A 27,428-nucleotide genomic window follows, 5' to 3' on the forward strand; every position below is an offset into this window, starting at 1 on the left:
TGAGAGCCGAAAATAAAAAAGAAATGTAAAAGAGTTAGTACATCGGGCCTGCGTGACCATCTCCATGGTACAGCTAGGCTACTGCTGGAGAACGTTTCCCACAGCGCTTACAAGCCCTAATATCTACTCCTCCATCCAGAATTACTTGTCGCATAAATAGATGGAAATGAATGTATCTAGAATTAAAATACATCTACAGACATGCATTCTTCCGACAAATATTTTCGGACGGAGGGTGTATCTTGGGCCAGTGACCAGCAACATCAGATAGCATTAGTTATCTTCTCTCCTTTCCATAAAGGGAGGAATGATCGGGCCAAGGTCGCCTAATTTTGCCATGGCCTCTAGCCAACCACCCCATCGGGCGTAGCCAAGCCATGAACGCTTCTCTTCTCTCTTACCGGAGCCTGATTTTTAGGCTAAGTATCGTAACTAGTATCAGACATGCCGATTATGCAATTTTAATGAGGTGGCATAGAAATCTATAATACTATGCATTACGGAGGTAGTATCATACACTAGCATATGATACTAATATATGATACTCCCCACTACAACCAGCCTAAGTAATCAGGTGCTCCAAAGTGAAAATGTGTGTCTAGTGTGCATAATAAAGTGCCTAGGTGGACAATACATGCATGTCCATCCTTGGGCAGCATAGCAGCCAACCCTACCCTACCACATGCTGGCAATTGTTTATTATGTTGATCTCATGTCAGTGTGGCCATGCGAGTGTTAATTAAGTATTACTAATACTTGTCGTTCAAACGGATGTATTTAGAAACAAAGTGAGACCTTCATCTCGTGAGAAAGACCGCCGATGGCTACCGGCCATCGCCCTCGCGCCAGGAAGAGTACGTTGCCGTGCAGTCCGCCGACGTGGAAGACAAGTTTATCAAGTTTATCAATTCTACTTGCATATAGTACTCCCTCTGTTTTTATTTAGTTCGCATATTAGCTTTGGTCAAAGTCAAACTTTACAAACTTTCATCAAGTTTATTAACAAAAATATTATGATATACAATAACAAATCAACAATATTAGATTTATTATTGGATGTACTTTCACCTCGAATAGATTTATTATGATAAATGTCTATATTGTTTTCTATAGACTTGGTCAAACTTTACGAAGTTTGATTTTAGTCAACTCTAATATGCGGAGTAAATAAAAATGAAGGGAGTATATTGTCTAATAAGTAATAACCTTCGTAAGGAATTGCGCGGATCCAAGGACACCATCTTAATTAGCATACTACTAAGATTCGAAGATATATGCTATGCATATTAGATTCGCCTCAAGTCAAACTTTATAAATTTTGATCAACTTCGTCCAAAAAATTGTGAACATCCACAATATGAAATCAACATCACTAAATGCCGGCCTAGAGAGACACGAGAGCTTCTACGTGGCATGCCATCAACCTTCAACCCGGGTAGTGCGAAGTCAACCGCTCGAGCTGATTCCATCCATGCACGCATCAGGCCGACCTCCAACCGGGATAGATGCCCTTAAGGCATATACAATGGTACTATCTTAGAAATGTCATGTAGGATAATTACTAGGATAAAGGAAAGAAAAACAAATAAAAAAAGTGTTCCATTTCTCTTACTTATGAGATGATCTGTTAGCCCCATATCTTTTACCATTACTCCTTGCATATGAGAATATATTTTTATTGCGGATAAAACTAAGAGATACCCCATTCTACCCGTGATTTTATTATCATCTCTAAACTACATGGTAGGCTTCAAAGATAAAATTGTTTTTTCAACCATTGTACATGCCTTTAGTAGGTTTTTGGCTGGGGTACCAAGTATAGTTTTTCAAGAAAAGTCTCCTTCCTCCTTCCGCCAGCGCTGCTGCCGATCCGCCCCACCTCCAATGGCCCTTGGGCCGTGGAGGTGCGGAGGACCTCGGCGGGAGGGACCCCGTTCTCTTTTTCGTTAGGTTCAATGTCTTGATTGGAACTGTGTGGCGGTGGCGATGTCCCTCTGTACAAATAATGTCACCCACGTCATATCCCTGTCCCAATGGTGCGGATAGCATCGTCGGAGGATGTGTGGAGGTGTGTCTTCATCAGATCTCGTGGAATTCGGTCGGTGCTAGTCTTCGGTGGATCTAGTTGGATCCAGTTTTTGGTTATCTTCGTTCATGTGGTTTCAGGTTTGATCTTTCTGATCTGCAAGTCTCTTCATCGGTGATGGTTGCTGCTCTAGTGCACGGTTCTTTTGGGGCCTTGGCACGATGACTTCCTGGTTGTCTACTATAACAAGGTTTGTCCGGCCCTGGTGAGGCAGGGGCGATGATGGCGGCAAGCCTTCGGCTCGTTCCAATGCTTGTAGTCGTTGGTAGGTGGTTCATAGGCCTGGTTGTAATTTTATTACATTTTGTGTTCTCTGTATTGCCATGATTGATGAATGGATTGGAAATTTCTCTCGAGACAAAAATTAGGTTTTTGGCTAATAGTGATAAATTATGTGGCATGCACATGCGGCGGTACCATAATCAAGGTGCCTTCACGTGCTACGTGGATGGACATGCATAGCCCTACCACGTGCTATTGTTTAAGTTGAGCTCATGTCAACAAACACACCGCAAATTAATCTAGTTGGTCAAACCAAATCAATAGATCGAAGAAGAAATACAGAGCTATAACAATCATGCATAAAAGAGTTCGGAGAAAACTCAAATAATATTCATGAATAGATCTGATCATAAACTCACAATTTATCGGATCCCAACAAACACACCGCAAAAAAGAATTACATCGGATAGAACTCCAAGAACATCAAGGAGAACATTGCATTGAAGAGCATCAAGAGAGAAGAAGATATCTAGCTACTAACTATGGACCCGTAGGTCTGTGGTAAACTACTCACGCATCATCGGAAGGGCAGCAAGGTTGATGTAGATCCCCTCCATGATTGATTCCCCCTGCGGCGGAGTGCCAGAAAAGGTCCCCGGATGGGATCTATCGAGAACAGAGGCTTGCGGCAATGAAAAAGGTATTGTGTGGACTCCTTTGTTGGTTTCCCGATTTTCAAGAATTTATAGAAGCAGAGTTAGGTAAAACAAAGCTACGTGGGTCCCACAAGCTACAGGGCGCGCCCTGGTGCCTTGTGGGCTACTGCTCCATCTTCTCATCCCCTCCTAAAGCTTCCAGGGTCTCTTGCCAGAAAAAAAATCTCCAAAAAAATTTTGTGGCATTTAGACTTCGTTTGGTACCAAAAAATAGCAATTAACACTAGGCACTAAGTTAATAGGTTAATCCAAAAAAATGATATATAGTTGCGTGTAAGTATATATAAAATATCCAAGATTAATATTATAATACCATGTAACAATAAAAAATTATAGATACGTTGAATACATATCAACAGAAAAGGGTTGCGGGAAGGATAATGCCGGGAACATATTGTGGAAAAGTTTTGCGGGAAATTGCGGGTGCCGGAATAAAATTACGGTCCAAAATATGGTTCCATTCAACCATTGGCTGAAAATTTTGGTCTCATGCAGCTGTCGTCTTAGCCTAAGCCGATTTGAACTAATCGGCTTCAGCCTTCTCTATTAGTACTAATTGGCTACGGTTAAGATGCTTAGTTCCAATCGGCTTAGTCTAAGATGACTAGAGCTAGTCGGCTTAGGTTAAGCCAACTGGACACTAACCAGCTACGTCGTGGCAGATTGGATCTAGTCGGCTTAACCTAAGCCGATGCTGGATTATTTTTATAATATACAAACCGTGTATTACTTTCCAAATTGATTACAAATATATCATTTTAAAAAATTAGCCTCATTCTACCCTCATGTTTAGGATTTCGTTCATTCCAGATTGTCTTGATATTTTTCTTCGGTTCACACCGTCGTATTAAATGACAAAAACGGTCCCAATAATTTGGTCATAAACATGGGGGCGGAATGTGTTTCCATCTTGAAGATGTATGTCCTTAAGGCGTATACAATAGTACTATCTCAAAAGTGACACATAGGATAATAACTAGGGTGAAGGAAAGAGAAACAAGGATTCATCACACGCCCCCCCCCCCCCCTGCCGCTCGGGGGCAGCCCCGTCGCGCCGCCGCCGACCCACTCCCTCTCACCCCCATCCGCTTCGCCGCCGCCAGAGAGGACGCCGGCGAAGCCGCGCGTGCCCCAGGGATGGCGGCGGCGGGGCTCCTTTGTGTCGGCGCTCGCCTACTAGCGGGGATCCATCCGACGGCGCTGCAAGATCCGGTGTGGTGGGCCTCTTCGCCGGCGTCGGGGGGTGGATCCGGGGCTGCTCAGGCCGGATCCGGCGCGTGGTGGTGCGGTGCTGATGGCGGCGGGATCGAGCGCGCGAGGTCCTGCTGGTCCGATGTCTCGTGGCGGCTCGTCATGGCTCTGTGGTGGGCGCTGGCTGGAGGAGGAGATGCCCGACGCAGCTGGCTGGTGATGGCGTGTCGCTGTGAAGCGCGCAGGCCGGTGGCGGCTTGGTGCTCCTCGCCGCGGAGGCGCTCGAGCCAGGCCAGATCTGCGCTGGCTGGAGGTGAGGGCTCATGGCCGGCGCACGACAGGTGAGGTGGTGATGCGGAGGGCCTGACGGGGTGTGGCAGAGGAGATGTGGCTCGATTTGGTGGGGGCGGCGCCAGCGGGAGGCAGTGCTGGGTTCTCACGGGCAGGTTGGTGGCGCGCTGTGATGGCTCCGTCAAGATGGAGCCTTGCGAGCAGCGAGCGGTCGGTCATCCCTGTGCGGCGTGGCGAGCGGCGGTGCTTTCCTGGTGATGCCGGCCTGGGATTTCTCCGTGGAGAGGCGGGTCTGATTGTCGCAAGGCCGTTCCTTGGAGTGGGTGACGGCCGTCGCGGGCAGTCCTGGACCTGGCCGGAGGTGTTGGTTGGCTGCGGACCCTCGTGCAGGCTGGGAGTGGATGGTGTGGCCGTGGTTTCCCTGCCGGGTAGTCGGTCGTTGGTCCTCGGCTATGCAGCTACTTCGGCAAGTGCTGCGGTGGCGGCGGTGTGAGGCTTCTTGGCAGTGCTACCAATCCCATGGAGGCGTGGCGATGTGCGAAGCGCGGATGAAAATTTTGCACGGCTTCTGCCGGGCCGGCGGTGATGGCACCTGTGGATGTCATTCCCCTCCTTGGAGGCATCGTCGAGTTTGTTCGCCCCATCCCTCGCGCTCTCGGTGTTGGTGGATGTCTCCGGGTGAAAGCCTAGATTCGATGTTCGGATCGACACGATGGCGGTGTCCTCGACGCCGCTCCTCTGTTGGGAGCATTGTGTTTGGAGACATGACTGGTTCCTCGTTGCTCTCCTCCGGTGTTCGCCGCTATCCTTTTCTGATCTTCAGTGGCGCTATGTACGTTGGTCGACGGTGAATCCAAGGCGGTGTCTTCCCGGATTGGATCGAGTCCTGCCATTCATCTGCCACTTTCTCTTAGGCGCTCAGGGTGGATGGTGCGTCGACAAGAGAAGTTCTGCGGAAGTGTGGTCTTCGGAGGTGTCCGGCGTCGGTCAGAGACGCGGTGCTGTGTATCAGTTTAGGATAGGCTTTTTGCTTTGTAGCTTGCCTAGCGGTGGTGTTTGTTTGTGGTCTTGTCGGTGTGGTGTTCGTGCTACACTCGTTGTTCGCATCGCTTTCTTGTAACTAAATCCTGCCTTCTATAAAGCTATGGTACGCCTAGGCGTACTCTCAAAAAAAAAGAAAGAGAAACAAATAAAAAAATGTTCCATTTCTCTTAATTAAAAGATGGTCTCTCAGCACGATTTTTGTTACCATATACTCCTTGTATTTAAGAATGTTTTTTTATTAAAGACAAAACTAGATGATAATCCATTATATCCACGTGATTTTAAGTTGGTTTTTGCCTAATAGTGCATGGCATGCACATGCGGACCATCATGAAGCCATGAAGGTGCCCCCTCTGGATGAACATGCATGTCCTTGGGCTGGGCAGCAGCGTGCTACTGATACTTGTTTAAGCTGAGCGTCATCTGAGTGTGGCCATCAGGCAACAAGAGAGAAGACCACCGAGATCTGCCGATGCCCGCCGTCGCGCCCGCGCCGGAGGACCATGTGGCCGCGGACGCCACCAAGCTCGTCGCCCTCCACTTGGAAGACGATGAGCGGCAAGGGGGCTGCTGCTGCTGCTGCGGTGCTGCGTCTTCGTCCCTGGCGAGGCGAGCCACGTCCTGGTGCCGCCGGAGCCTCGTCTCGCGCCCCGTCGTCCGCTGCGGACCGACCGAGCCGGCCGCCAAGCGTGTGCTCGTGGCCGTGGCCGCCGGCACGGAGCCGCTCGTGGCGGCCGCCGCGGCCGACATCCTCAACCGCGCCGGCGCAAGGGTCACCGTCGCCACCGTATCCGAGGGCCTTGTCGTGGAGGCCGGCCATGGGGTCAGGTTCGCCGCGGACGGCAGAGTCGCCGGCCTGGAAGCAGAGGAGTTCGACCTCATCGTCCTACCGGTACGTCCGCCTTCTCCATGCCCAGTCAAACCAGTGTGTCATCCTCATCATCATCCTCAGTTCATCACCACCTTTGTACGTGTTGCTGGTGGTAGGGAGGAATGACGGGATCAGCCAACCTTAGGGACTGCAAGCAGCTGGAGAAGATGGTGAGGAAGCACGCGCAGTCGGGGCGCCTGTGCGGCGCCATCGGGGCGGCGCCGGCGCCGGCGCTTGCCCGATGGGGCGTGCTCGGAGGCTTCACGGCGACCTGCCATCCGGACCTGCTGGGGCGGATGGGCGACGAAGACGGGGTGATCGCCGTGGATGACAGGGTGGTGAAGGACAGGAACGTGGTGACCAGCCAGGGCGTCGGGACGGCCATCGAGTTCGCGCTCGAACTGGTGGAGCAGCTCTACGGCCAACTCACGGCGGAGGAGGTCGCCGGACCTTTGGTAGGTACTACGATCTAGCTTGTGTACAACTACTAGTAGTTGTTAGCTTAAAAGAAAAAGAAATTACTAGTAGTTCTTCAGTTCAATCTTTTTACTCCTTTAGTTTCATCCGTTTGAGCGACAAGTAATAAGGATAGGAGTGAGTACATATTATTATCAATATTAATTTGTGCAATTTTCTTACATATTCAATTACTAGCATATGCGCCCCCAACAAGGAGTCAAGTATGTCATCCAAAAGTACAACCAGATCCAATGGAAATGCACTGGCACGGGTTCTTGTGCCTGTTGCCGACGGCTCGGTGGAGATGGAGGCTCTCAACCTGATCGATGTCCTGCGGAGGGCAAGCGCACGCGTCACGGTCGCTTCGGTCGAGGACACGCCGCGCATCATGACCCGCCATTACAAGCTCAATCTGATCGCCGATGTGATGCTGGAACAGGCTGCTAAAATGGAGTTCGACCTCATCGTCATGCCGGTAAGTTCGAATTGAGTCGAACATTCCTTTATTTTCTTAGAAAATGAAGGCAAACACAGGGCCTCTGGTCGTAAATGGTGCTCTTGGGACTACTTGAGTGACCTTGTTGTTTGTTTGTTGCATGTGTATATATATGTACCATAGGGTGGTCTTCCTGGTGCTCTCAAGTTCACCAGCACGGATAAACTTGTGGGCATGCTGAAGAAACAGGCGGAATCTGGTAGACCCTATGGTGCAATATGCGCTTCCCCTGCTTACGTCCTCGAGCCCCACGGATTACTCAAGGTATTTAGCCTTTTTTATGCAAGTTTGATGCTTCTGGCTTATGTTTTCCGTCTTTCATTTCTTTTTACAAAAGATAAAGCAATATGGTGATAGGCAACTTCTTCACCATTGTAGGGTAAGAAAGTGACATCATTTCCACCCATGGCGCACCTGCTTACAGACCAGAGCGCATGCGAATACAGGGTCGTCGTCGACGGTAACCTTATCACAAGCAGAGCACCAGGGACCGCCACAGAGTTTGCCCTGGCAATTGTTGAGAAGCTATTTGATGAGGAGAAAGCGATCGCGTTAGCCAAGGAGTTGGTTTTTATGTGACAACGTGCATCGTTGTGGCTCACACACTGTAGAGGGCGTGGTCATGTTTTGTGAACCTTCCATGAGCTTCATACGAAGAAATTCGACAAATCTATCTGTAAATTAGATTTCGAGAAGTCATAAGACAAAGTGAGGTTGGCCTAGTACTACCAAGTGTTGATATCCAGAACCTCGAGCTGGGACTTAGCCGTTTGCCGCCAACTTGTTTTTAGAGGATGTTCTGACTGTACCTCCAAGGGGGAGCTGTCCGGTACTACCGAGCAACATATGTTGTATGAGGCGGTGCAGAGCAAGTTGTTGTCGAAGCATTCTTCTCTCGGTAGCACCTAGGTATTTCCATTTATCCTAGTGGTGTTTTTGGACATGGTGCGACCACAAGGTGCCATGCCCACTTCGGTGAAAGAGAGCTTTCCCCTTTGGCCGTTCAAACCTTCAAACTAGTCCGGTAATACCAAGTGTGAAGTTTGGAACTATCAATCATGTTAGTTCCTAAGCCTAATGGTCAGATTTCTATAAGTAGGAACCCCTTACCCCCGCGGGTGGTGAAGTTTTTGAACGCTCATAAGCCAATGTTGTCATGTTGTGTTCTACCTTCTCCTTTGCCTAACCGTTTTTGCTCATTAGCTTCATCATCACAAAAAAATAGAGAAAGCAGCGAGCAACATTATAGCTGAAGGGCATTTATTTTCTCAATCTGCAAGGAGCATTAAAGCAAAATGAATCACTTCTTGCTTTTTGCAAATTCCAGGTGATCCTTGATGTAGCAAAATAAAAGGAAATGTTTCCCCCAAGATAACCAGACTTCCCCACTTGGTTCTTCATACTCGAGGTAACCTTGTTGGTTGCAGGTAGATATTCAAATTAAAGCAACATCCAGAGGAAGAGTGACCATCAACGGTGGCTGAGAAGAGTGTTGCCAACGGTGGTGGACCGTCGACGAGGCCAAGGTGAGCTGGTAGGCGGATGTCAGCCGGGAGAATACGGGACGGTGGTCGATGGAGAACCTCCAATGACGGCACACTTTTTGAGCAAAATGCTGTCATTTTTTTTAAAATTAGGGAACAAAATGTTGTCATCTGCTTTATAAGCAGGCTAAGAAAATGTTGCCGCTCTATCTTTTTAACTGAAACCGCCCATTAAGAGGGTATCGGCGAGCCGTCGGCTCCGTGCTTAAGCTTCTTATTCAGCTTATAAGATAGTCAGTGAGAATTTTTACCTTTTACGGGAACAAATAACTTAACATATTTTTTAGGGTATATAAGGGAATTGCTTGTTTTTTTTATTAGAATCTGTTAGACAGCCTTTTTAGTAGAATCCAATTAGCATCATCATTGCAAAGGAAAACGGACATTGGTGGGCCGGGCCTTACAAACGGGCCGGGTCAGCAAAGATGGGCCTCAAACCTTCCAGAGCCACCTGGTCTACTTCCTCCACGGTAGCAATCGTCATCGTCATATAGGTTTCTCTCAAGCTCTGAACCCCGCCGCCTCCGGAAGCTTCTAGAACCTTCTCCCCCTCTCCCCCCGCCTCCGCCTCCGGCTCCCATGGCCGACGCCGCCGACGCCCTCTCAGGTACGCGCGCCTACCCCTCCAGCTCCTCTCCGCTCCTTCGTAAGCAAAGAGATCTCCCCCCAATCTCAATCTGGTCCGTCCGCCGCTGCAGCTCGGAGCAAGGTGCAGTCTTTCCTGGAGGCCGCGTGCTCCGGCGACCTCGAGGCCCTCCGGAGTACGTCCCCCGCTCCCGCCCCGCTCACCCCGTCGCCGCCCGGCACGGCTTGCTCACCTGCTAAGCTTTTGTTGGTTTTGTTGTTGGCGCAGAGTTCGGGTCCGCGCTCGACGAGGAGGGGAAGGGCGCGGCCGCGGTGGCCGCCGGCGTGCGGGACGCCAACAAGCGCACCGCGCTGCACTTCGCCGCCCGGGAGGGCCAGACCGAGGTCTGCAAGTTCCTCGTCGAGCAGCTCCGCCTCCCCGTCGACCCCAAGGACGACGACGGTAATGCTTCCCTGACTCACTATCCCCATGCTATATGATGCGGCCATGCTCACTTTCTCCTTGTATTGCTCTGATTCACAATGTGTGTGTGCAATTCAATAGATGCTTGGTATGGTTGTGGTGATGCATATTATATATCTGGATCAATTTTCCAGGTGAGACTCCGCTCATCCATGCCGCCCGGCAGGGCCGCCAGGAGACGGTGGAGTACCTGCTCGGCCGCGGGGCCGATCCTTCCGTCGCGTCCAACATGGGAGCCACGGCGCTGCATCATGCTGCAGGCATAGGTAATGATGATGATGCTGCCCCTCCCTAATGGTGGTGCTCTGTGTGTGTGCTGTCGATTACCGACTCCTGATGCTGATCGATAATTCTGTATGTTGATGAAGTGGAGACAATATCTGAACGAACGTGTGGCGTTTATTTTATTCTTCTTGTTACAGGACACATAGAGATTATGAAGATTTTGCTTGGTAAGGGAGTCGATGTTGAATCCGAAAGCGAGTCCGGCACTCCCCTTGTTTGGGCTGCTGGTCATGGACAGCAAGACGCGGTCAAGCTTCTGCTTGAACACAATGCTAAGGTACTTGCTCGTCTATGCGTTCTCTCCGCCAGTTTGTTAATCTGAGTTTTCAGTTATTCATTCAGTGCCAAGGTTCAGTGCAATACTCCTGACTATGCGGTGATTTTAGTTATTACTAGTAATTAACTTGAGCAGAAACTAAATTTATAACTGTGAGCAGCAAAAACCTGCTGCATGAATTAATTTGCTGAGGTGTTGTGTATGAACTCAATTTAGTTAGGTGGGCTTTCAGCAACTTTTGTACTCAAACTAGTTCTTACAAACCTTGCTTTTGCAGCCCGACACTGAAACTGCTGATGGTATCACTTCGCTCTTGTCTGCTGTTGCTGCTGGTTCCCTCCCATGCTTGGAGGTTCTAATCCAGGTACATGATTGGGCGAGTAAAGGATTTGTTTGATTTCGTTCATTTTCGTCACATAGATGTCATTGCTTATTTTTGGTTACTGGATGCTCTGTTTTCCCTGTTAGACAATGTGGTTTGTGCCTTGGGAATTTGGCAAACATGCACATGAATTGGGAATAAGTATAACAGTATTCCTTTATTACTGCATCGCGAATGTGCATACAAGCGTACAAAGTCGAAGGAAAAGATTCAAATGTTTATTCTCGTTTTATTTTTGCCATTTTACTTCTGTTTCTGCATTCATATAATACGCAACATTGTTTTATACATTTGTTTAATAATTAGCTTAATAATGTGCAACATAGGCAGGTGCAAACCCAAATGTCACTGCTGGTGGAGCAACCCCATTGCATGTTGCTGCAGACAGTGGAAATCTCGAAATGATCAAATGTTTGCTTCAAGCTGGAGGCGACCCAAATACCTCTGACGATGTAAGTCACCATGTCTGAGTACTTCATTTAACTTGCCAAGTGTGGTGATGCTATAATTTATTTTATTCATATAGTACCCATCGTGTGTAATCATGGTGACTCTGCATTCATTTTAGCTAGACGTTCCAATTGCCTTTGACTGTCTTATTTATGCAAACCGAAAGTGTGGAAAATAATAATATTCCATTTCTAAACTTATTCTTCCTGGGTAGTAATAATTATTTAAAGCAACATTGCCTAAACCAGTGAATCTAACTGTTGATGATTACCTTTTCCTTCTTTCTTTCCTGCAGGATGGATTTAAGCCAATAGAGGTTGCTGCTTTAAGGGATAACCTTGAAGTCGTTGAACATCTTTTACCATTGACTTCTCCAATCCCAGGTGTCTCGAATTGGACTGTTGATGGAATAGTAAAATACGCATCATCTAAAATGGAAGAGGAAAAGGTGCCACTTTTGAATTTTTTATATCCTCGTATGTTCATGAAACCTCTTTACTTTGCAAATTCTGTCAACTTTTACATCTGCATACATTCTACAGGCGCAAGAAAATGAGTCAGCCAGTTTACAGAGACGACAACCCGTTGAGGTGCGCCGTTATCGTATATGTTTTTTTATAAAAATCAAGGAATCTAGTATCTGTTATAATAATAGTCGACTTGAAAATTCAACTGTTGATTTTCACTGCACAAGTTTTACATCACCTAAAAAAATGCCATGCAGGTGTCACCTGAGGCGAAAAAGAGATCATTGGAAGCCAAATCGAGAGGTGATGACGCATTCAGAAGAAAAGACTTCCTAGTAGCAGTGGATGCATATACACAGGTAAGAATCGTTTTTCTTCTTCCTGGAAGCAGTTGTGTGGGACAAAAAGAACTCTAGAAGACTAGAAATTTAGTTGTAATTTCACATGCCATCTGGGTATAGATGCAATCCTGAGCCAGCCAACCTTCATTTTATCAAGTGTCAGTAAGTTTACTGGATTATAGTGCATTGAGAGAATCATCACAACAGAACGGAACTCTGCATTTCAGGCCATTGAATTCGACCCGAATGACCCTGCATTGCTTTCGAACAGAAGCCTTTGTTGGCTGCGGGCAGGGCAAGGTGAGCGTGCCCTGGAGGACGCGAGAGCATGCCGAGCACTGAAGCCAGACTGGGCGAAAGCTTGCTTCAGGGAAGGCGCAGCGCTGCGCCTTCTGCAGGTTTGTCACTTTCAGAGACGCGCAGCAACCGGACATTTATTCCTTGCTGCCCCTGTTTCTTTTTCTCTTTGTATGACTACATATGCATACCTGATGACTCAAGACTACACTTGTTGTGCTGTGGCTGCACCGACAGAGGTTCGAGGAAGCTGCGAACGCGTTCTACGAGGGGGTGCAGCTCGAGCCGGAGAACAAAGAGCTCGTGAAGGCATTCAGGTAGTAAAAATATGAGAGGAAAAAACTCGTACCAGTCGAAAATGAGGGAGGAACTTCTATGCTCTGCTTTTGTTTTACTGATTCGTGTTTTGCCGGTCGCGACGACAGGGAGGCTGTTGAGGACGGGAGGAAGTTCCACGGGACGAACAAGCCAACAACAAACGGAACAAAGTCAGAATGAGGATGGCAGCGACGAACCGAACAAAGCCATGCTAGTATCAAAAGCTTGTATGAGTATCTCCGTGGGATCGCATCGGGGATCCGTTTTACTCTGTCAAGGTGATAGGGAGGATGAGTGTAAGCGGAGATGTTTGCGAATTCGATTAGAAACCTCGTTGGGTTGTGTGACTCGGTTAGCATTCTATGGTATGAGTACTGTCTTAGTGTAGGACATACAAATGGCCTGTGAACTTGTGGTGGATTATCCTTCGACATTGCCAGCATACATTTTCTTTAATTGTTTCTTTTGCTGCTTCTTCCAACTTTCATCTACTCAACACTAAAAACATGTGGTAGAATTTGTTACTCCATCCGTTCTGAAATTTTGGTGATGTTCTCCGATGACGTGCAATATTGATATGGCAGTAAATAGGAAAGAAATATATGACTATTGTAGTCATGATGAACGATTTTACATCATATAGAAATCTAATGATGTTATTTTTGTCTGACCAGCTCTCATTATACATTTTATTCAGGACTATCCAGCGACCGTTCGCTGGCCAGGATGGCATTTACGAACATGCGGCTGTCGGTTTTAATATTTGGGGATCACATTTTTGACAGAAAGCATGCCATTTTGCTTATTTTAGTGCATTTTCATTGAAAAACTTTATTTATTTTAGTGCATTTTCATCGGAAAGCTTTCACCGTCAGATCTCGATCCTGTGGCTATGAGTGGGTTTGCTGGGGATTTCCTCCTTGGGGAACGGCTGCTATATATCATTCCCGTTTATTTATTTGACCGAGTAATTGTCATTTTTAAGAGAAAATGGTAATTTGCATATTTTAAAAATGTTGTACTCCCTTTAATTCGAATTTTGACGGCGTCTCCATGCACTGTTGAGTACGATTTTACTTACAGAAATGTGCAACCGAGTTTTTTTTTTTTGCGGTGGGTGAAACTGAGCATCTGACCCAAACTTGTACATACTTTTTTGTGCAACTTTTCTCGATGTGTATCACTTTTTAAGAAACACCTATTTTCCGTGTGGACGCAATCGCAGGCACACCATAAGTATAAGATAGTAGATGCATAGCTATGTCAAAGAGATTGCACAAACTTAGCTGCCACCCATCCCATCATCCCGGTTGATTTTGTCGGCGCCTTCAGTGGTCGGTTTCGACGCCAAGGGAATCTTCGCGCTCGTGGTGAGTTATGGTTTAGTTTATGAGATTTGGGGGTCCTCTTGTCATTCATCTGGGCCGATGCAGGCGGCAACGCAAATGGGATTAGTACCTCCAACCCCATCCTCTTGGCGGTGATGGTAGCTTTGGTGGCGTCCTGGCAGGAGCACATGGTTGGTTTGTTCAAATATGATCCATCGAGCCATGTGTGTGGTGGTGGTGGTGGTGGGGTGTGTGTGTGTGTGAGCGGGGGGGGGGGGGGGGGGGGGAGTCGGCAATTGTGGTGCTTCCACCTTGGTCTCATCAATAAGATCCCGTGTCAGTGCGTTTGGGGGCGATGTGCGGTCAGGTCTCCTCATCCGGCCTTCACCTTCTTCTCCAAGTTGACAGCGTGGTTCCCATCTTCTAGCAGATCTCCGTGACTCCACAGCCGCAAACTCCGCCGAAGTGGACAAGCATGGAGCTAGGGGGAGGGCGAGCCATCGGATTTGGACCTGCTTGTAATTTCCACTTCCTCGGGGTTGTTCTTGTAATTTTATTTTTTATTTCTATCATGAGTATATTATTTCTGGTCATTATACTATACTAAAAAGAAAAATTCTTTCCCACGCAAAAAAAATAAATAAATTCTTTTTTTTAAGCTTATAGACGAGGTTTTCTTGGTCGGTAGGATTCAGCCCGGGTCTGTCTGCTGCTCCTCCTCCCTGTCCGTCCGTCCGCTCGCCCCGAAGCGTCTCGCCGCCGCCGGCCCCCTCCACCGGAGCACCTCCTCGCCGGCGAGCAGCCATCCTCCTCCTCCTCCTCTTCCTCCCGGTAAGAAAGCTCCAGCTTTCCTTGGATCGCGCCTCGTTCTCTCGCTCACGTACGACCTTCCGCCGCGAGGAACCGAGCCGGACCGAATCCGGTCCGGCCGGCCAGCCCGGATCTCCCCCGTCCGAGATCGGCCTCGCCCCCCGCCGGCAGCACGCGTAGGAACTAGGCAGGGCCGCCACGGCGCTCCATCGGGCGCCCATGTGTTCCGCTTCCGCCACGGAAGTCTAGGGATTTGGGGATCGATTAGGGGACCAAATTGGGGGGTGGATTACTGGATCCTCATGGATGATGCAGATAAATCGGTGACGCGTTAGTGCCTCGAGGTCTAAGCTGCATGAAAGAGGCCGGGTAGATTATTGCCCAGATTGGGCTGCAGGCGCTGTTCCTAATTGCTCAATCATGCTACATACATACATACATACATTGTGCGCTTCTTTGCCGGATTGTCGATACGCAACGGCCTCGTTTTCGGCTCTGCTCTGGCCAATGTTTCGGCCTCCGTCTGGCTATTTACAAGCTTGCACTTGTCATCAATTTATTTATGCACTTTACTCTTTTTATTTTATACACATGCAAGCGAGATGGCTTAAATTTGCTATGTTCAGATGTGTTCTTGTCTGTTTCTAATACATAAGCAGAGTTCAGATTGTCCATCCGACTGTATTAGATATGACTTGATGTTTGCTTACCTGTAATAAACTCTGTAGAGGTGCAAGGAAAAATAGTCTCTTCACCTTTATACAATGAATGTCATCGAGCTGCCATTAAATTCCTGTGTGTGGGGTACCTTTAACGGTATACATTGCTGTGGAAACTCATCCAGATCTTTCTTCACCTCCAATCCATTTATCCATTTAGTTTGTCACCGAGGGTTCTGTTTTCTGCCTTTCCCTTCCATGGTGTACTATAACTAATTACTAAGAGAAGTCAGTTTCTTTTCCGATTTTAAATCCATGCCACCCCTGAATCAGTATGGGCTAGTATTTGCTTCTGTAATAGCAGCCAGTAGAACAGCTCTTTCTTTAATGTTTTAGAACATCCAGTTTCTATTTCTTACTTTGTACATGTTCGCTTATGTCTTTATGATATACAAGGTTGAAAAATAAAATGGTGATCCTGCTAATAGATCCCTCACCTTTTAACTGAAAAGTACTCTGCAACTGTGGATGCCCTCATGGTGTCAATGTAGAATTCAGTTTAGAGCCCAGATATTCGTTCTGTTATGTTATTTAACATGCTTTCATGAGGCCTTCAATTCCCGAACTGGTTGTGCGATTATGTTGTTAAGTGGAATTACAGGCTAGTCCGTTTACGAAGATATGCTAGTCCGGGAATTAATCAGATGCACCTCAACATTTTGTGATCCTGCTGGCTAGGTAGGTTGAACCCTTACCCAAAATTACCAGAGGGGGTGGCCAAGAAAATTTCTTTTGAAACTTGCCCGCATATTTCTTCACCTCCAATCCACTCATCCATCCAGTTTGTTACTGATGGAACTGTTTGCCGCCTTTCCCTTCCATGGTGGAGTACTAAGTACTAAAAGCAGTGAGTCAGTATGTTTTCCAATTAAGAATCCATGGGCTAGTATTTGCTTTCTGTTAGAGCAGCCAGGAGAACTGCTGTTTCTTGAATGTTGCAAAACATCAGGGTTTTTTTTTCTTGCCTTCTACATATTCTTTTATATGTTTAGGATATAAAAGATTGACAAATGAAATGGTGACCATGCTAATAGATCCTTGACCTTTTAATTGGAAAGTATTCTACAACTGTGGATGCCCTGCCCTCATGTTGTTAATGTAGAATTCAGTGTAGAGCCCAGATATTCATTCTGTTAATTAACCGGCATCCATGAGGCCTTCAGTTTTTGAACTGGAAAGCTTGTGTGTTCAAGACTTGTGCGATTATGTTGTCAATGCACGCCATTCATTCAGTACAGGGCCCAGCAATTCATTATGTTTAACACGCTTGAGACCTTTGTTTGCTTGAATTAACCTCCTTATAAATCTTGCTGTTAATCCCTGACTTTTGATTGTGATGCTGTTTCAGGATTCTTGTTTGCCATGGGTGACTACACAATCCGGATAAGCACCAGCTTGATCGAGCAGCTCGCGCGAGATGACGATAAGCAGGTGAAGAGGAGGACCAGGAAACCCAAGCCGAGGAAGGTCGTGGAGCAACCAGAGGAGCCTCAGGACAATGGCAGGGAACTTCCAACTGAACCCAAGAGCAGCCCCGCTCCTGTTCTGCCTTTTCCACCACCCATGTACCTACCAGTGACCCCCGCTCCCCCACCACCGTCTCCGGCGATCCAGGAGGTGGAAGCCATACGCACGGTGGTGGCGGAGAGCGAGAAGGTGCTGGAGAAGCTGCAGAAGAAGGAGGCGACGATGCGCGAGGAGCTCACCAAGAGGGCCAAGGAGCTGCATGACAAGGAGTTCAAGCTGCCATACCAGAACCCTGCACCGTGCACCGACGAGAGGGCCGGGTGCGCCGAGTGCTATAGGAGCAACGTGCAGGACCCGCTCAAGTGCGCCGAGGCGGTCAAGAGGTTCGAGGCGTGCGTTCGCATGGCGAGGCGGGGCGGTGCCGCCATGGGAGCTTAGCAATGGGAGAGGGGTTGCGAGTCGGAGCTGAGTGAGCGAGGTGTCGAGCACACGATTTTGCTTCTGTCGGGATGATTGATTGAATAATCTGCCTGGATTTTTGTTTGGTGAGACCTGAAACACCATCAGCTGTAGATTAATTCTGGTGATGCCATGAGTTTCCTTGAATTTAGGGTGTGGCTCCATGTTAATTGCATACTACAAAATGAAACATGAATTGTGCTGCAAAATTTGCATGGTTCCTTGGATTTTAGCCCGTTTGTTTGGGATGAGTTTTGAGTAACCATTGTATGCTGATTCTTCCGTGTCACATAAGTACATTGTGCTGCAAAATGAAACATGAATCGATGGTGAAAATTAATGTGATTTAGCTTCTGCTGCGGCATGTTTTTTGCGGGATCAATAAAAATCTCCTGATGCTGCTGCTGCTGCTGCTGCTTTGCTGGTTATTGGTAAAATCCATGTCTGACTGGTTGACAAAGAATTATGGAACTTTGTATATGTTGTTAGGCATAAATGTTGGGGTAAAAAAAATATCATCTTGGTGCACCGCCCAGTCTTTTGGTGGACAAAAGATTGTATGGTGCAAGAAGCTACAGTATTCAGATACAACAACCACCCCAAGGGCCAGCAGGCAGCAGCAAACCAGATCAAGATGAGATGGTCTCAGCCTAGGATGTTGATTCAGAGATGCTCGACTCGACGCCAAGCAGTAGTCGCCCCGACAGTTGTCGACCAAGAGCGACTGCGGCACAGTTCAGTTGTAGAAGCAATCAGACATAGCAGAGCAGAGCAAGAAAATCGACAGATAAGAGCCACAGTTGAAAAACTTTACTGAACAAGTTGAAGGCTAGTGTCTTCTCAGTTAACTAAGCAAAGCAAAAACAGATAGATACATAGATAGCTCACAGACACACAGGTAGATGCCAATCACGACTTGTACATTTGTTCAGAGCAACCAAAATCCATGCCCTTGCTGCCCTGTTTACTCCTGCATGGGCTGCCGAGTTTCTTGGCTTCTCGAACTAGCCTTGCCATCTCCTTCCATGTCTTCCTGTTTACTCCTGCATGGCGGATTGCTGGCGCTCCCTGGCTTCTCGAGCCGCCTGCCTCCTGCGTTCACGCACCAGCCTTGGTATCTCCTTCCATGTCTTCGGTTTAAGTGCCATCACTGCACATATCGCAAATGGCATCAAAACAAACACATACTACAAACTAATGTGACATAAAACTTTATACCGTACGGAAGTAAAATAATGGAAAACAAACTTGGACAAACATGCTGGCATGGTAGATTTAATGGAATGGATGACTACATCTGTTGGTTAAATGTGGCAAAGATAGAGGGACGTGCTGCAAGCATACCTTCATGCTGGGCATCGAGTTCTTTGTAGTCAAGGCTGCCCAGTCGCTGCCGCAGGCATCTTGGGAGCTTCTTTATAGCAGGGCAGCCTGTAATTTTAAGAAGCCAGAGAGACATGTATACTTGCGGCTCATTCGGTAGGGATGCCAGGGTACTGCAGGTTAGAAGATCAAGGACTTCCAGCGATGGGGGGTGCTCTCCCGACAGACACTCCAGTGATGTCAGCCCACTGTTGCCAATAATGCGCAGGCTCTTGAGGGGTGTAGGCAGACGGAGAGTCCCACCCAACATGCCAGCACAGTTCAGTATTGATAGAGATTCGAGATGGGGAGGAAGTAAATGCTCTCTTGCAGCTGGTGCTGTTGCTGCTGCTAGTGGCTCTGGCATGATAGGACTTCTGCTTCTGGAGGTAGTGGCTTCTGGTTTCTGGAGCCCACCCAGCTGGCATGATAGGACTTGAATACTACTACAGCTAGCAATCCATATGGTCTTTAAGGACAAAGGCAGATTTAGAACCGCTTGTAAGCTTCCACATCCACTTAAACTTAGATCTTCTAGGCATGGACAAAAGTGATTCATGGGTGAGGATGACAACTCTGATACAGCTGTAGGCACGTCTGCCTCACTGCTAGAAGATACTTGGACTAACTCTGCCATGCCCTGCTGCTTGCCGAATATGGACTCAAGCTTAATGCACCCACCAATAGTCATTTTCTTGAGAGATGCCGGGACGTTGAACATCTCTACTAAACTTGGGCAGTTTTCTATGCAAAGAGACTCCAGACCTCTCAGGTGTTCACTCCTTTCGGATGCAAATGGCTCAAGAGGAGCTTGTGCATATCCAGTCAGATTTTCGCAGTTTCTAATCACTAATGTCCTCAACGATACCAAGCTTTGGAACACATTCTCTGGCCAGTGGACGAGCACATCACATCTATCAATTTCCAAGTTTTCAAGGTGTACAAAATAGCCCCACGGCTCTAGTGCACCTGGTCCAAAGAATGAGTTGCAGCATCCTAACCCCACAGCTGTAAGAGGGGATTTCTGGTTCCATTTCTCCTTGTTGTCCACATGTAGAATTGAAGTGCACTCAACCTCTGACGGTGTTTCTGTATTTTTTAGCTTCAGTATCAGATTGGTCAATGAGGACAAATATCTGTCCACAAAATGGAAGATCTCTTGCTTGCCATCTTCAATTTCTAACACACTGATTTTTGGTACCTCAGGTAAATCTATCAACATTGGGCATTGCTGAACTGATAGTTTCTCAAGCTGTGGAAAAAATATTTGTTCACCTTTGGCAGCACCATCCCATCTCTGAAAACTCCCCAAGCATTTCATTTTGAGCACCTTGAGGGCAGGAAAGGCTGAACGTACCAATTTATAACCACCTCCGCTACATGGTTCTTCAAGCAATGGTGCTTCAGGTAAATTTATCAGCTTCGGGCAGTCCTTAACGGATAGTTTCTCAAGCCGAGGAAACAATATCTATTCACCTTGAGTCTCTTTGACTGCATCCCACATCTGAAAGCTCTCCAAGTTTTTCATTTTGAGCACCTTCAGGGCAGGAAACGCTGAGCGTACAAATGTATAACCGCCTTCACCACAAGGTCCTTGCAGCAATGCTGCTTCGGGTAATGCTACCAACTTTCCACAATTGCTCATAAACAACTTCTCAAGCACAGGAAATATTGCATGTTCTTCTTGCCTCTCATCTATTTCCCACCATCCCTCAAAACCCAACAGATGGTCTAGCATAAGCACCTTCAGTTTTGGAAAAGTGAAGATTGTACTGCATCTAAACAAACATCGCAATCTTTCACAATGGAAAAGATGGATCTCAACCATGTTTTGCAACATACCCATGCACTCTCCTCCATAGGAATATATCTTCAGAACCTGCAGCCCACCATGAGGTTCGAACTTGTCGAGCACCTTGCTGTCGCCAACCTCAGTCCATCTTAATGTCAGTTCACGGAGATCCTTCTTGTTTCCAAGATTCGCCACTTTTGCCTCTGCTTCTTGAACATTCTCTACCTGGCGTAGCTCTAGATGACCACCAAGGTTTAAATGCTGCAGCGCTATAACATCACTGCAATCAGGGCCAGGAACTCCTTCTACAAAAACTGTGAGTGTCTGCAGCTTAGTGAGATTTTCAAGTCCTGGAGGCATGCTCTTCAACTTCGGACATCCATGAGTGTAGAGATGGCAGAGGGAAGTCATATACTTCATTTGCTTCGGAAGTCGATCAAGATAACGGCAGTTGGAAAAGTCCAACGTTTGAAGGTTATATAGAATACTTATATCTTCAGGAAGTGATTTGATAGAACTGTTTGAGAGATCAAGGTACCTCAGGTGATGCAGATACATTGATTTCAGAAGAAATGATTCTGTGCCTCTAATACAGAGCTTCAAGGCGTGCAAAGAGTTATATTTTGATAGATGCTTCAATGAACTTTGCATAGGACTATCACATATGAGTGTTTGAATGGCAGGGGATCTTTTCTCCAAAGAAGCATTCAAAATACCTTCTGTTCCTTTACATGATAAAAACAAATGCCGAGCAGTATCTCCAAGCCACTCAATTTTACTTAGCTCCATAGTCACAGCAACACATTCCTTTCCCATAACAGACATTGCAATATCATGCATAAGATCGTGGATTTTACATGTTGTTCTGGAATAATACTCCCAGCATTCTTTACTCCTCTCTATATCCAGAAAGAATGACCTTGAAGCAAGCTCATCAAAAATAAGTTGTCCAATGGTTTCAAGACTATCTTCCTTGTGTTCAGGGATAAAGCCATTTGCGATCCATAGTTGGATCAGCTTCGCTACATCAATCTTGTAATCCTTTGGAAATACAGCACAAAAAGCAAAGCACTGCTTCATGTGCGATGGCAAGTCGTTGTAGCTAAGCTTGAGTATTGGCAAGATTCCAGTTTCCTCTGTGCAAATGCTGCTTCTAGATGCTATAGCCTTCCATTCTTTCACGGTGGTCTTGGTACGAAGTACAGAGCCCAGTGCACATGCAGCTAAAGGAGAGCCAGAACATCTCTTCACAATCTCATCAACTATCACCACTAGTTCAGCAGGCTTTTCTTTGACCTGGCTGAATGCTCTAGCCTCAATAATTTTCTTTATGAAGTGATCCTCCAAAGCATTGAGATTGTAAGCTGCCCTATCTGCACCCATAATTTCAGCAACTCGTTTATCACGAGTTGTTGTCAACACTGCACTGCCCATGCCACCATGCTGAAGACATACCTTCAGCCTTTCCCACTTACGTAACTCTTTGTTGTCCCAAACATCATCCAATACAAGGAGATACTGCTGTCCGCTGACCAGTTTTTGAAGTCTATCCAGTGGTGGTTTGTCTATATCAACATTCTTCTTGGGAGATGCTTCAACTATACTCTTGGCCAGGGAGTTCACGTCAAAGGTATCAGAGACACAGACCAAGAGTAGCAACTGGAAATGCTTCTGTATTTCAGGATCATTGTATATGAGCTGCGCTAATGTGGTCTTGCCAAGGCCCCCCATTCCAACAATGGGAACAATTGTGAAATCTGCATTGTTAGCTTGACCAAGTAGTGTAGCAACAATATTCTTCTTATCCTTGTCTCTGGATCTGCTGGCAATGTCTTGCAGGTCGGTGATAACAGAATCCGTCTGCCTCCACTACTTGGGCACCGGCGGCTGTGGTCGGTACTTGAACCTAAAGGCATGCACCTCCGCTATAAGGACATCAATGGCCTTCAGAATCCGGCAAAGCTTGCGAGCCATTTTGTAACGGAACACAATACGGTTGTGAGTAGGGAATAGCTTTATTACATCGAAGCCAAGCTCTCTGTAGTGCCCCTTCTTCCTGGCTTCACGGCGGAGTGCTTCGTACTTGAATTCATCGAAGACTTCATTTGCCTCATAGGCCACTGTCTTGAGCTCCTGGAGCCAGGCTTTGGCACCATCTCTATGCTCCGTTGCCTTCTCCTCGGCGTCAGTCATGACGTCAAGGATGGCTGGAAGCTTGCGCTTGAGAACCTTGTGCTGCTCCTCCATTCCCTCCATCACCTTGTACTCATCCAGGAGTGAGCTGGACGCCTTGCTCATTAGCATGGACACCAGTGGCCGGATGGCCATGGCGGCCACCAGCTCCGCCATTGGAACTCTGGGACGAAACTCCTCCAACACAGGTCCACTACAGAAATTAATGAAGAGAATGGTGTGAGCAAGTCGTGTATGTATGTAGAGATTGGGATCTATTCGTGGACAAATTAAAAGTCAAAATACAATCTTGCAGCCATAGTTACCTTCACGAGCTCGCCCCTGATTAGCACCCAGGACCAGCAACGCAGCAGCGGCAGCGAGGAAGACGTGGTCCTCACAGGCACGTCGGCGCCAGCTCCAGCATTGTATCGGCGGTAGCAGCAGCAGCAGATTCAGAGCCTTGTCAGTGCCGGCGACGCGGCGCAGAAGCAGAAGGCGACTCCGGTGAAGTTATGGCGGCCGGCGCCGAAGGGATGCGTGGGCGGGGCTGTAGGTAGGCTCTAGTCCGGAGTTTTGAGATTTTTGTGAGATGTTGAAGCTTTTGGATGCCTGAGTTGAGAAGAGAAATGTTGTGAGCGGGACAGGTATAGTGCTTGAGCTCTCCAATATACAACGGTCGTATGTAGCCTGAGATATGTTCTCGAACCAAACATGAGAAAAACAAATGTATTCTTGCCACTAGAGATGCAGGCTTTAATAAAGTAATCAAATGGCCACACCGAGGCGCCCACAGCCGTCTGAGACAGCGTGCACCGCCATTACAAAACGTCCACTTGCAGCTAAGAAAATAATTTTGTTTCAGATACTACGTTTGGAGCATCATGTGAGCAGGCAGGAAGATAATTTTGTTTCAGATACTACGTTTGATGCGTCACATGAGCAGTCACATGCTTGTCACCCAATACAAGGAAGAAAGTGTTTAATTTTTCAGTTTCGTCAGTCATGACATTGGTTTTGTGCATTACAAGCGTGCTACCAACGGCATGCCATCAGCATCAGCACCAGCACCCAGTTGGTTGCACCTATTTACAAGCTGTGCTCTAAATCTGTTGCGCCATTGGTTTCCTCTTATCATCAAGGCTCCATCCGCTTGGATTTCGTAGCTATATTATCTCTTTTTTTCACTCTGAAGTGTATCGAAAATATTTTACCTGAATGTTTACAATCTACAACGGTTGTATACGGCCTGAGATCTGTTCTCGAGCCAATAATAACGAGAACCATGTTTAATCTTGCCATTTACGATGCAGGCTCTAATAAAGTAATTTCAATGGCCACACCGAGGCAGGTACAGACAGTTGTCTGAGACAGTGTGCACAGCCATTACAAAATGTCCACTAGCAGGTAGGAAGATAATTTTATTTCAAGTATGTTTGATGCATCACATGAGCAGCCACATGCTTGTCACCCTATACGAGGAAATAAAGTGGTTCATTTTGCATTCTCGTCAGTCATGGCACTTGTTTTATGCGTTACAAGGTGTGCTACCGATACCATGCCATCAGCTGCAAGTTGATCCCACTTATTTGCAAGCTGTGCTGTAAATCTATTGAACCATTAGCTATCATTTGCAAGTTTCCTTTTGAGCTACCAATTATACAGACTAGAAGTAACAAAAGCTAAGATAAATTCTAACGGATACAGAAACATATTTGAACAAAGCAGAGATTTGGGGCAGGAAGTGAAAGGGAAGGGGAGCGAGAGAGTACCGACCTTGAGCGGGAGGCGGGATGGGGGTCTTGGAGGCCGACGTCGCCGGAGGGGAAGAAGGGGTGCTGTTCAATGGTGTTGTTCCTGCCGCCGCCACAATGGTCCCACAGATACCGGTGGTCCGGCCGGACTAAGCGTGGTGGTGGTGGCGGCTGGCCTCAGAGACCTCGGGAAAAAGGATGACAGAAGATTTATTTTTTTAGGGAAAAAAACAGAGAAAATGCAAACCGGCAAAGTGTAGGTGGGCTGGGCTTATGATTCGAGGGCCTAGAAAATCCATTATTGCGAGACAGTGAAAACCGGCATAAGGAACCTTATGGAATACTTTTTATCAGCTTAACGAGATCAGCTTGACTAACCAAATCAGATGAAGCCTAACTTTGTAACCATACAACAGAAGCAACAAAAATAAAGACAAAGTGACTAAAACAATAGTGATGTTAGAAGATAAATTCCAGTGCCCTTCATTGATCACTGCCTATGGCCATATAAATGAGGTCAGGTACTCGGTCCGCTCCAACATGCCTATAGAAAGCACATTTGCTCCGATGATGCACATATGAAATGTGACCTAAAATGGCCCCTTACATTTCGGCAAAGCGTAAAGGTACTCAACAAAACAGAAGAAGGACCGAGATTATACAGATGATCAGATGATATAACTTACTTGGATATCGCTCCAGTACACCGAGCAGATGAACTTTCCAGGATCTTTCTCCTCAGACATCAAACAACCACAAACAGTCAGGATTAAATGTAGAACTTTAATCTGTTGACACATCAAACAAAATTAGAAACAGTTAACAATAGCACTGATGAGATTACATGCAGTATCATTTTAATCGGAAAGAAATATTCCTTACGAGATCAGACAGCGCCATACACAGTGCCAAATAAGCAAGGTGGTTGGCATTACCGATGCAGGTTTTAAATCAATCAAATGGCCAAACCGAGGCACTCTAATTACAAACCGTCCACTTGAAGGTAGGAAAATAGATTATGTATTTATTGCAAGTAGAGCACTACATTATGTAATTATGTCAGAACATCCAAAGCAGCTTTTCGAACGGATGCGTGGGTGGGGCTGTAGGCAGGCTCTAGTCGGACGAATGGGAGTTGGGAGATTTTTGTGAGGTCTTGAAGCTTTTGGATGCCTGAGTTGAGAAGAGAAATGTTGTGAGTGGGACAGGTATAGTGCTTGAGCTCTCCAATATACAACGGTCGTACGTAGCCTGAGATCTGTTCTCGATCAAATCACAGCAAAAATATGTAATTTTGCCATTAGCGATGCAGGCTTTAATAAAGCAATCAAAATGGCCACACCGATGCGCGGACAGGCATTTGAGACAGTGTGCACTGCCATTACAAAACACCCACTTGCAGGCAGGAAGATAATTTTGATTCAGATACTACGTTTGATGCATCACGTGAGCAGTCACATGCTTGTCACCCAATACAAGGGAGGAAAAAGTGATTCGTTTTTCATTTTCGTCATTTGGTCATGACACGGGGTTCACGGCCTTGATATTTACAAGCGTGCTACCAATGCCTTGCCATCAGCATCAGCACCCAGTTGGTCGCACTTACTCACAAGTTGTGCTGTGAATCCATTGCATCATTTGTTTCCTCTTAGGAGTAGCATCAACGTTCCATCCACTTTGGTTCAACATATATGCAATTGAATCTAACGCCCCAATTGTCTTCTCTTGCACTCTAAAATGTATTGAAATATATTTTAGCTGAATGTTTACAGTAAATACAGTATACAATGGTCGTATACAGCGTCAGATCTGTTATCGGGCCAATCACAAGAACAATGTTTAACCTGGCCACTGGCACCGACAGCCGTCTGAGACGGCGTGCACCGCCATTACAAAACGTCCACTTGCAGGCAGGCAGGCAGGAAGATAATTTTGTTTCAGATTAGTACTACGTTTGATGCATATCACGTGAGCAGTCACATGCTTGTCACCCAATACAAGGAAGAAAGTGTTAATTTTTTCAGTTTCGTCAGTCATGACATTGGTTTTGTGCATTACAAGCGCGCCATTTGTTTTGCAAGCTGTGCTGCATGTAAATGTAAATCTACTGAACCATTTGCAAGTTTCGTTTTGAGCTACCAACCAATTATACATACAGACTTAGACTAGCTAGAAATAGGAGCAGCAAAAGGTAAAACAAATTCTAACAGAGGATGTAGAAACAGATTTGAACAGAGCCGGGAGTTGGGGGTGAAGGGGAAGGGGAACCTTGTTGGGGTACCTACATATTCGTCGAACAGAGGCCGGGATGGGGTCTTGGAGGCCGACGTCGCCGTCGTTGTTGCCCGCCGCCGCCGCGCTGGGTCCTGTTGACGACGGAGGTCGCCGCCGCCATGGACGGAAGGAGGGACGGAGGGAGGGGCGGACGGCGAGCAGCGGTGGTGGTGAGGTGGGAGACTCGCGGCGCCATTGCCAGCAGCCGCAGCACGAGGGGGTCGGGCCGGCCGGCCAGCCTCGGTGACATCGGCGGCGAAGAGGAGATGCTCACCGGCAGAGTCTGGGTGGGCCGGGCTTATGATTCGGGGGCCTCAGTAAATAGATCCCTGGACACTTTATGTTGGGCTTAACCCCTCAAAAAGAATATTATGTTGGGCTTAGGGCATCTTCAACGCCGACCCTCAAAGTCCGGAAGTGTTTTGCCATCCAACACGGTCATGTAGGCAGTCCGAACGCACTTTCTCCCGCAAAGAGGAGACAAGCGCGGGGGCTTTACGAGCCGC

The 27,428-nt window shown here is 47.1% G+C and overlaps 2 protein-coding genes and 2 pseudogenes across 3 annotated transcripts; 3 read left to right on the forward strand and 1 right to left on the reverse strand.

Annotated features, from left to right (window-relative positions):
• The first annotated feature begins 6,022 nt into the window (after positions 1–6,022).
• Positions 6,023–7,955, forward strand: LOC123083688 (protein DJ-1 homolog A-like; annotated as a pseudogene).
• Positions 7,956–9,378: 1,423 nt separating this feature from the next.
• On the forward strand, positions 9,379–13,241 carry LOC123103103 (ankyrin-2). The gene is made up of 13 exons (XM_044524596.1): positions 9,379–9,527; positions 9,619–9,681; positions 9,774–9,947; positions 10,103–10,234; positions 10,391–10,530; positions 10,808–10,894; positions 11,239–11,364; positions 11,658–11,810; positions 11,905–11,952; positions 12,087–12,188; positions 12,398–12,568; positions 12,705–12,784; positions 12,893–13,241. The coding sequence occupies exons 1-13, from the start codon at positions 9,500–9,502 to the stop codon at positions 12,963–12,965; spliced, it is 1,377 nt and encodes a 458-aa protein (XP_044380531.1). The 5' UTR covers positions 9,379–9,499; the 3' UTR covers positions 12,966–13,241.
• A 1,169-nt stretch (positions 13,242–14,410) lies between these two features.
• LOC123103112 (uncharacterized) lies at positions 14,411–17,800 on the forward strand. Of its 2 annotated transcripts, none has more exons than XM_044524614.1 (2): positions 14,411–14,631; positions 16,991–17,800. In XM_044524614.1, the coding sequence occupies exon 2, from the start codon at positions 17,005–17,007 to the stop codon at positions 17,545–17,547; it is 543 nt and encodes a 180-aa protein (XP_044380549.1). In that variant the 5' UTR covers positions 14,411–14,631; positions 16,991–17,004; the 3' UTR covers positions 17,548–17,800. The 2 variants fall into 2 exon arrangements, with proteins under 2 accessions (XP_044380549.1, XP_044380543.1); XM_044524608.1 differs by lacking the exon at positions 14,411–14,631 and adding an exon at positions 14,802–14,944.
• Positions 17,801–18,358: 558 nt separating this feature from the next.
• On the reverse strand, positions 18,359–27,226 carry LOC123103127 (putative disease resistance protein RGA4; annotated as a pseudogene).
• Positions 27,227–27,428: the final 202 nt, after the last annotated feature.

The sequence above is a fragment of the Triticum aestivum genome, chromosome 1B (genome assembly GCF_018294505.1).
Source record: "Triticum aestivum cultivar Chinese Spring chromosome 1B, IWGSC CS RefSeq v2.1, whole genome shotgun sequence".
NCBI classification, from domain to species: domain Eukaryota; kingdom Viridiplantae; phylum Streptophyta; class Magnoliopsida; order Poales; family Poaceae; genus Triticum; species Triticum aestivum.

What these genes read in the sequence shown, in the direction of transcription:
- LOC123103103 (XM_044524596.1), top strand. Translation starts at nt 9,500, where the DNA reads ATGGCCGACGCCGCCGACGCCCTCTCAG. An exon ending in CGACCCCAAGGACGACGACG is followed by an intron (nt 9,948 to 10,102) that starts GTAATGCTTCCC and finishes TCAATTTTCCAG; the next exon opens with GTGAGACTCCGCTCATCCAT. An exon ending in AGAGACGACAACCCGTTGAG is followed by an intron (nt 11,953 to 12,086) that starts GTGCGCCGTTAT and finishes AATGCCATGCAG; the next exon opens with GTGTCACCTGAGGCGAAAAA.
- LOC123103112 (XM_044524614.1), top strand. Translation starts at nt 17,005, where the DNA reads ATGGGTGACTACACAATCCGGATAAGCACCAGCTTGATCGAGCAGCTC.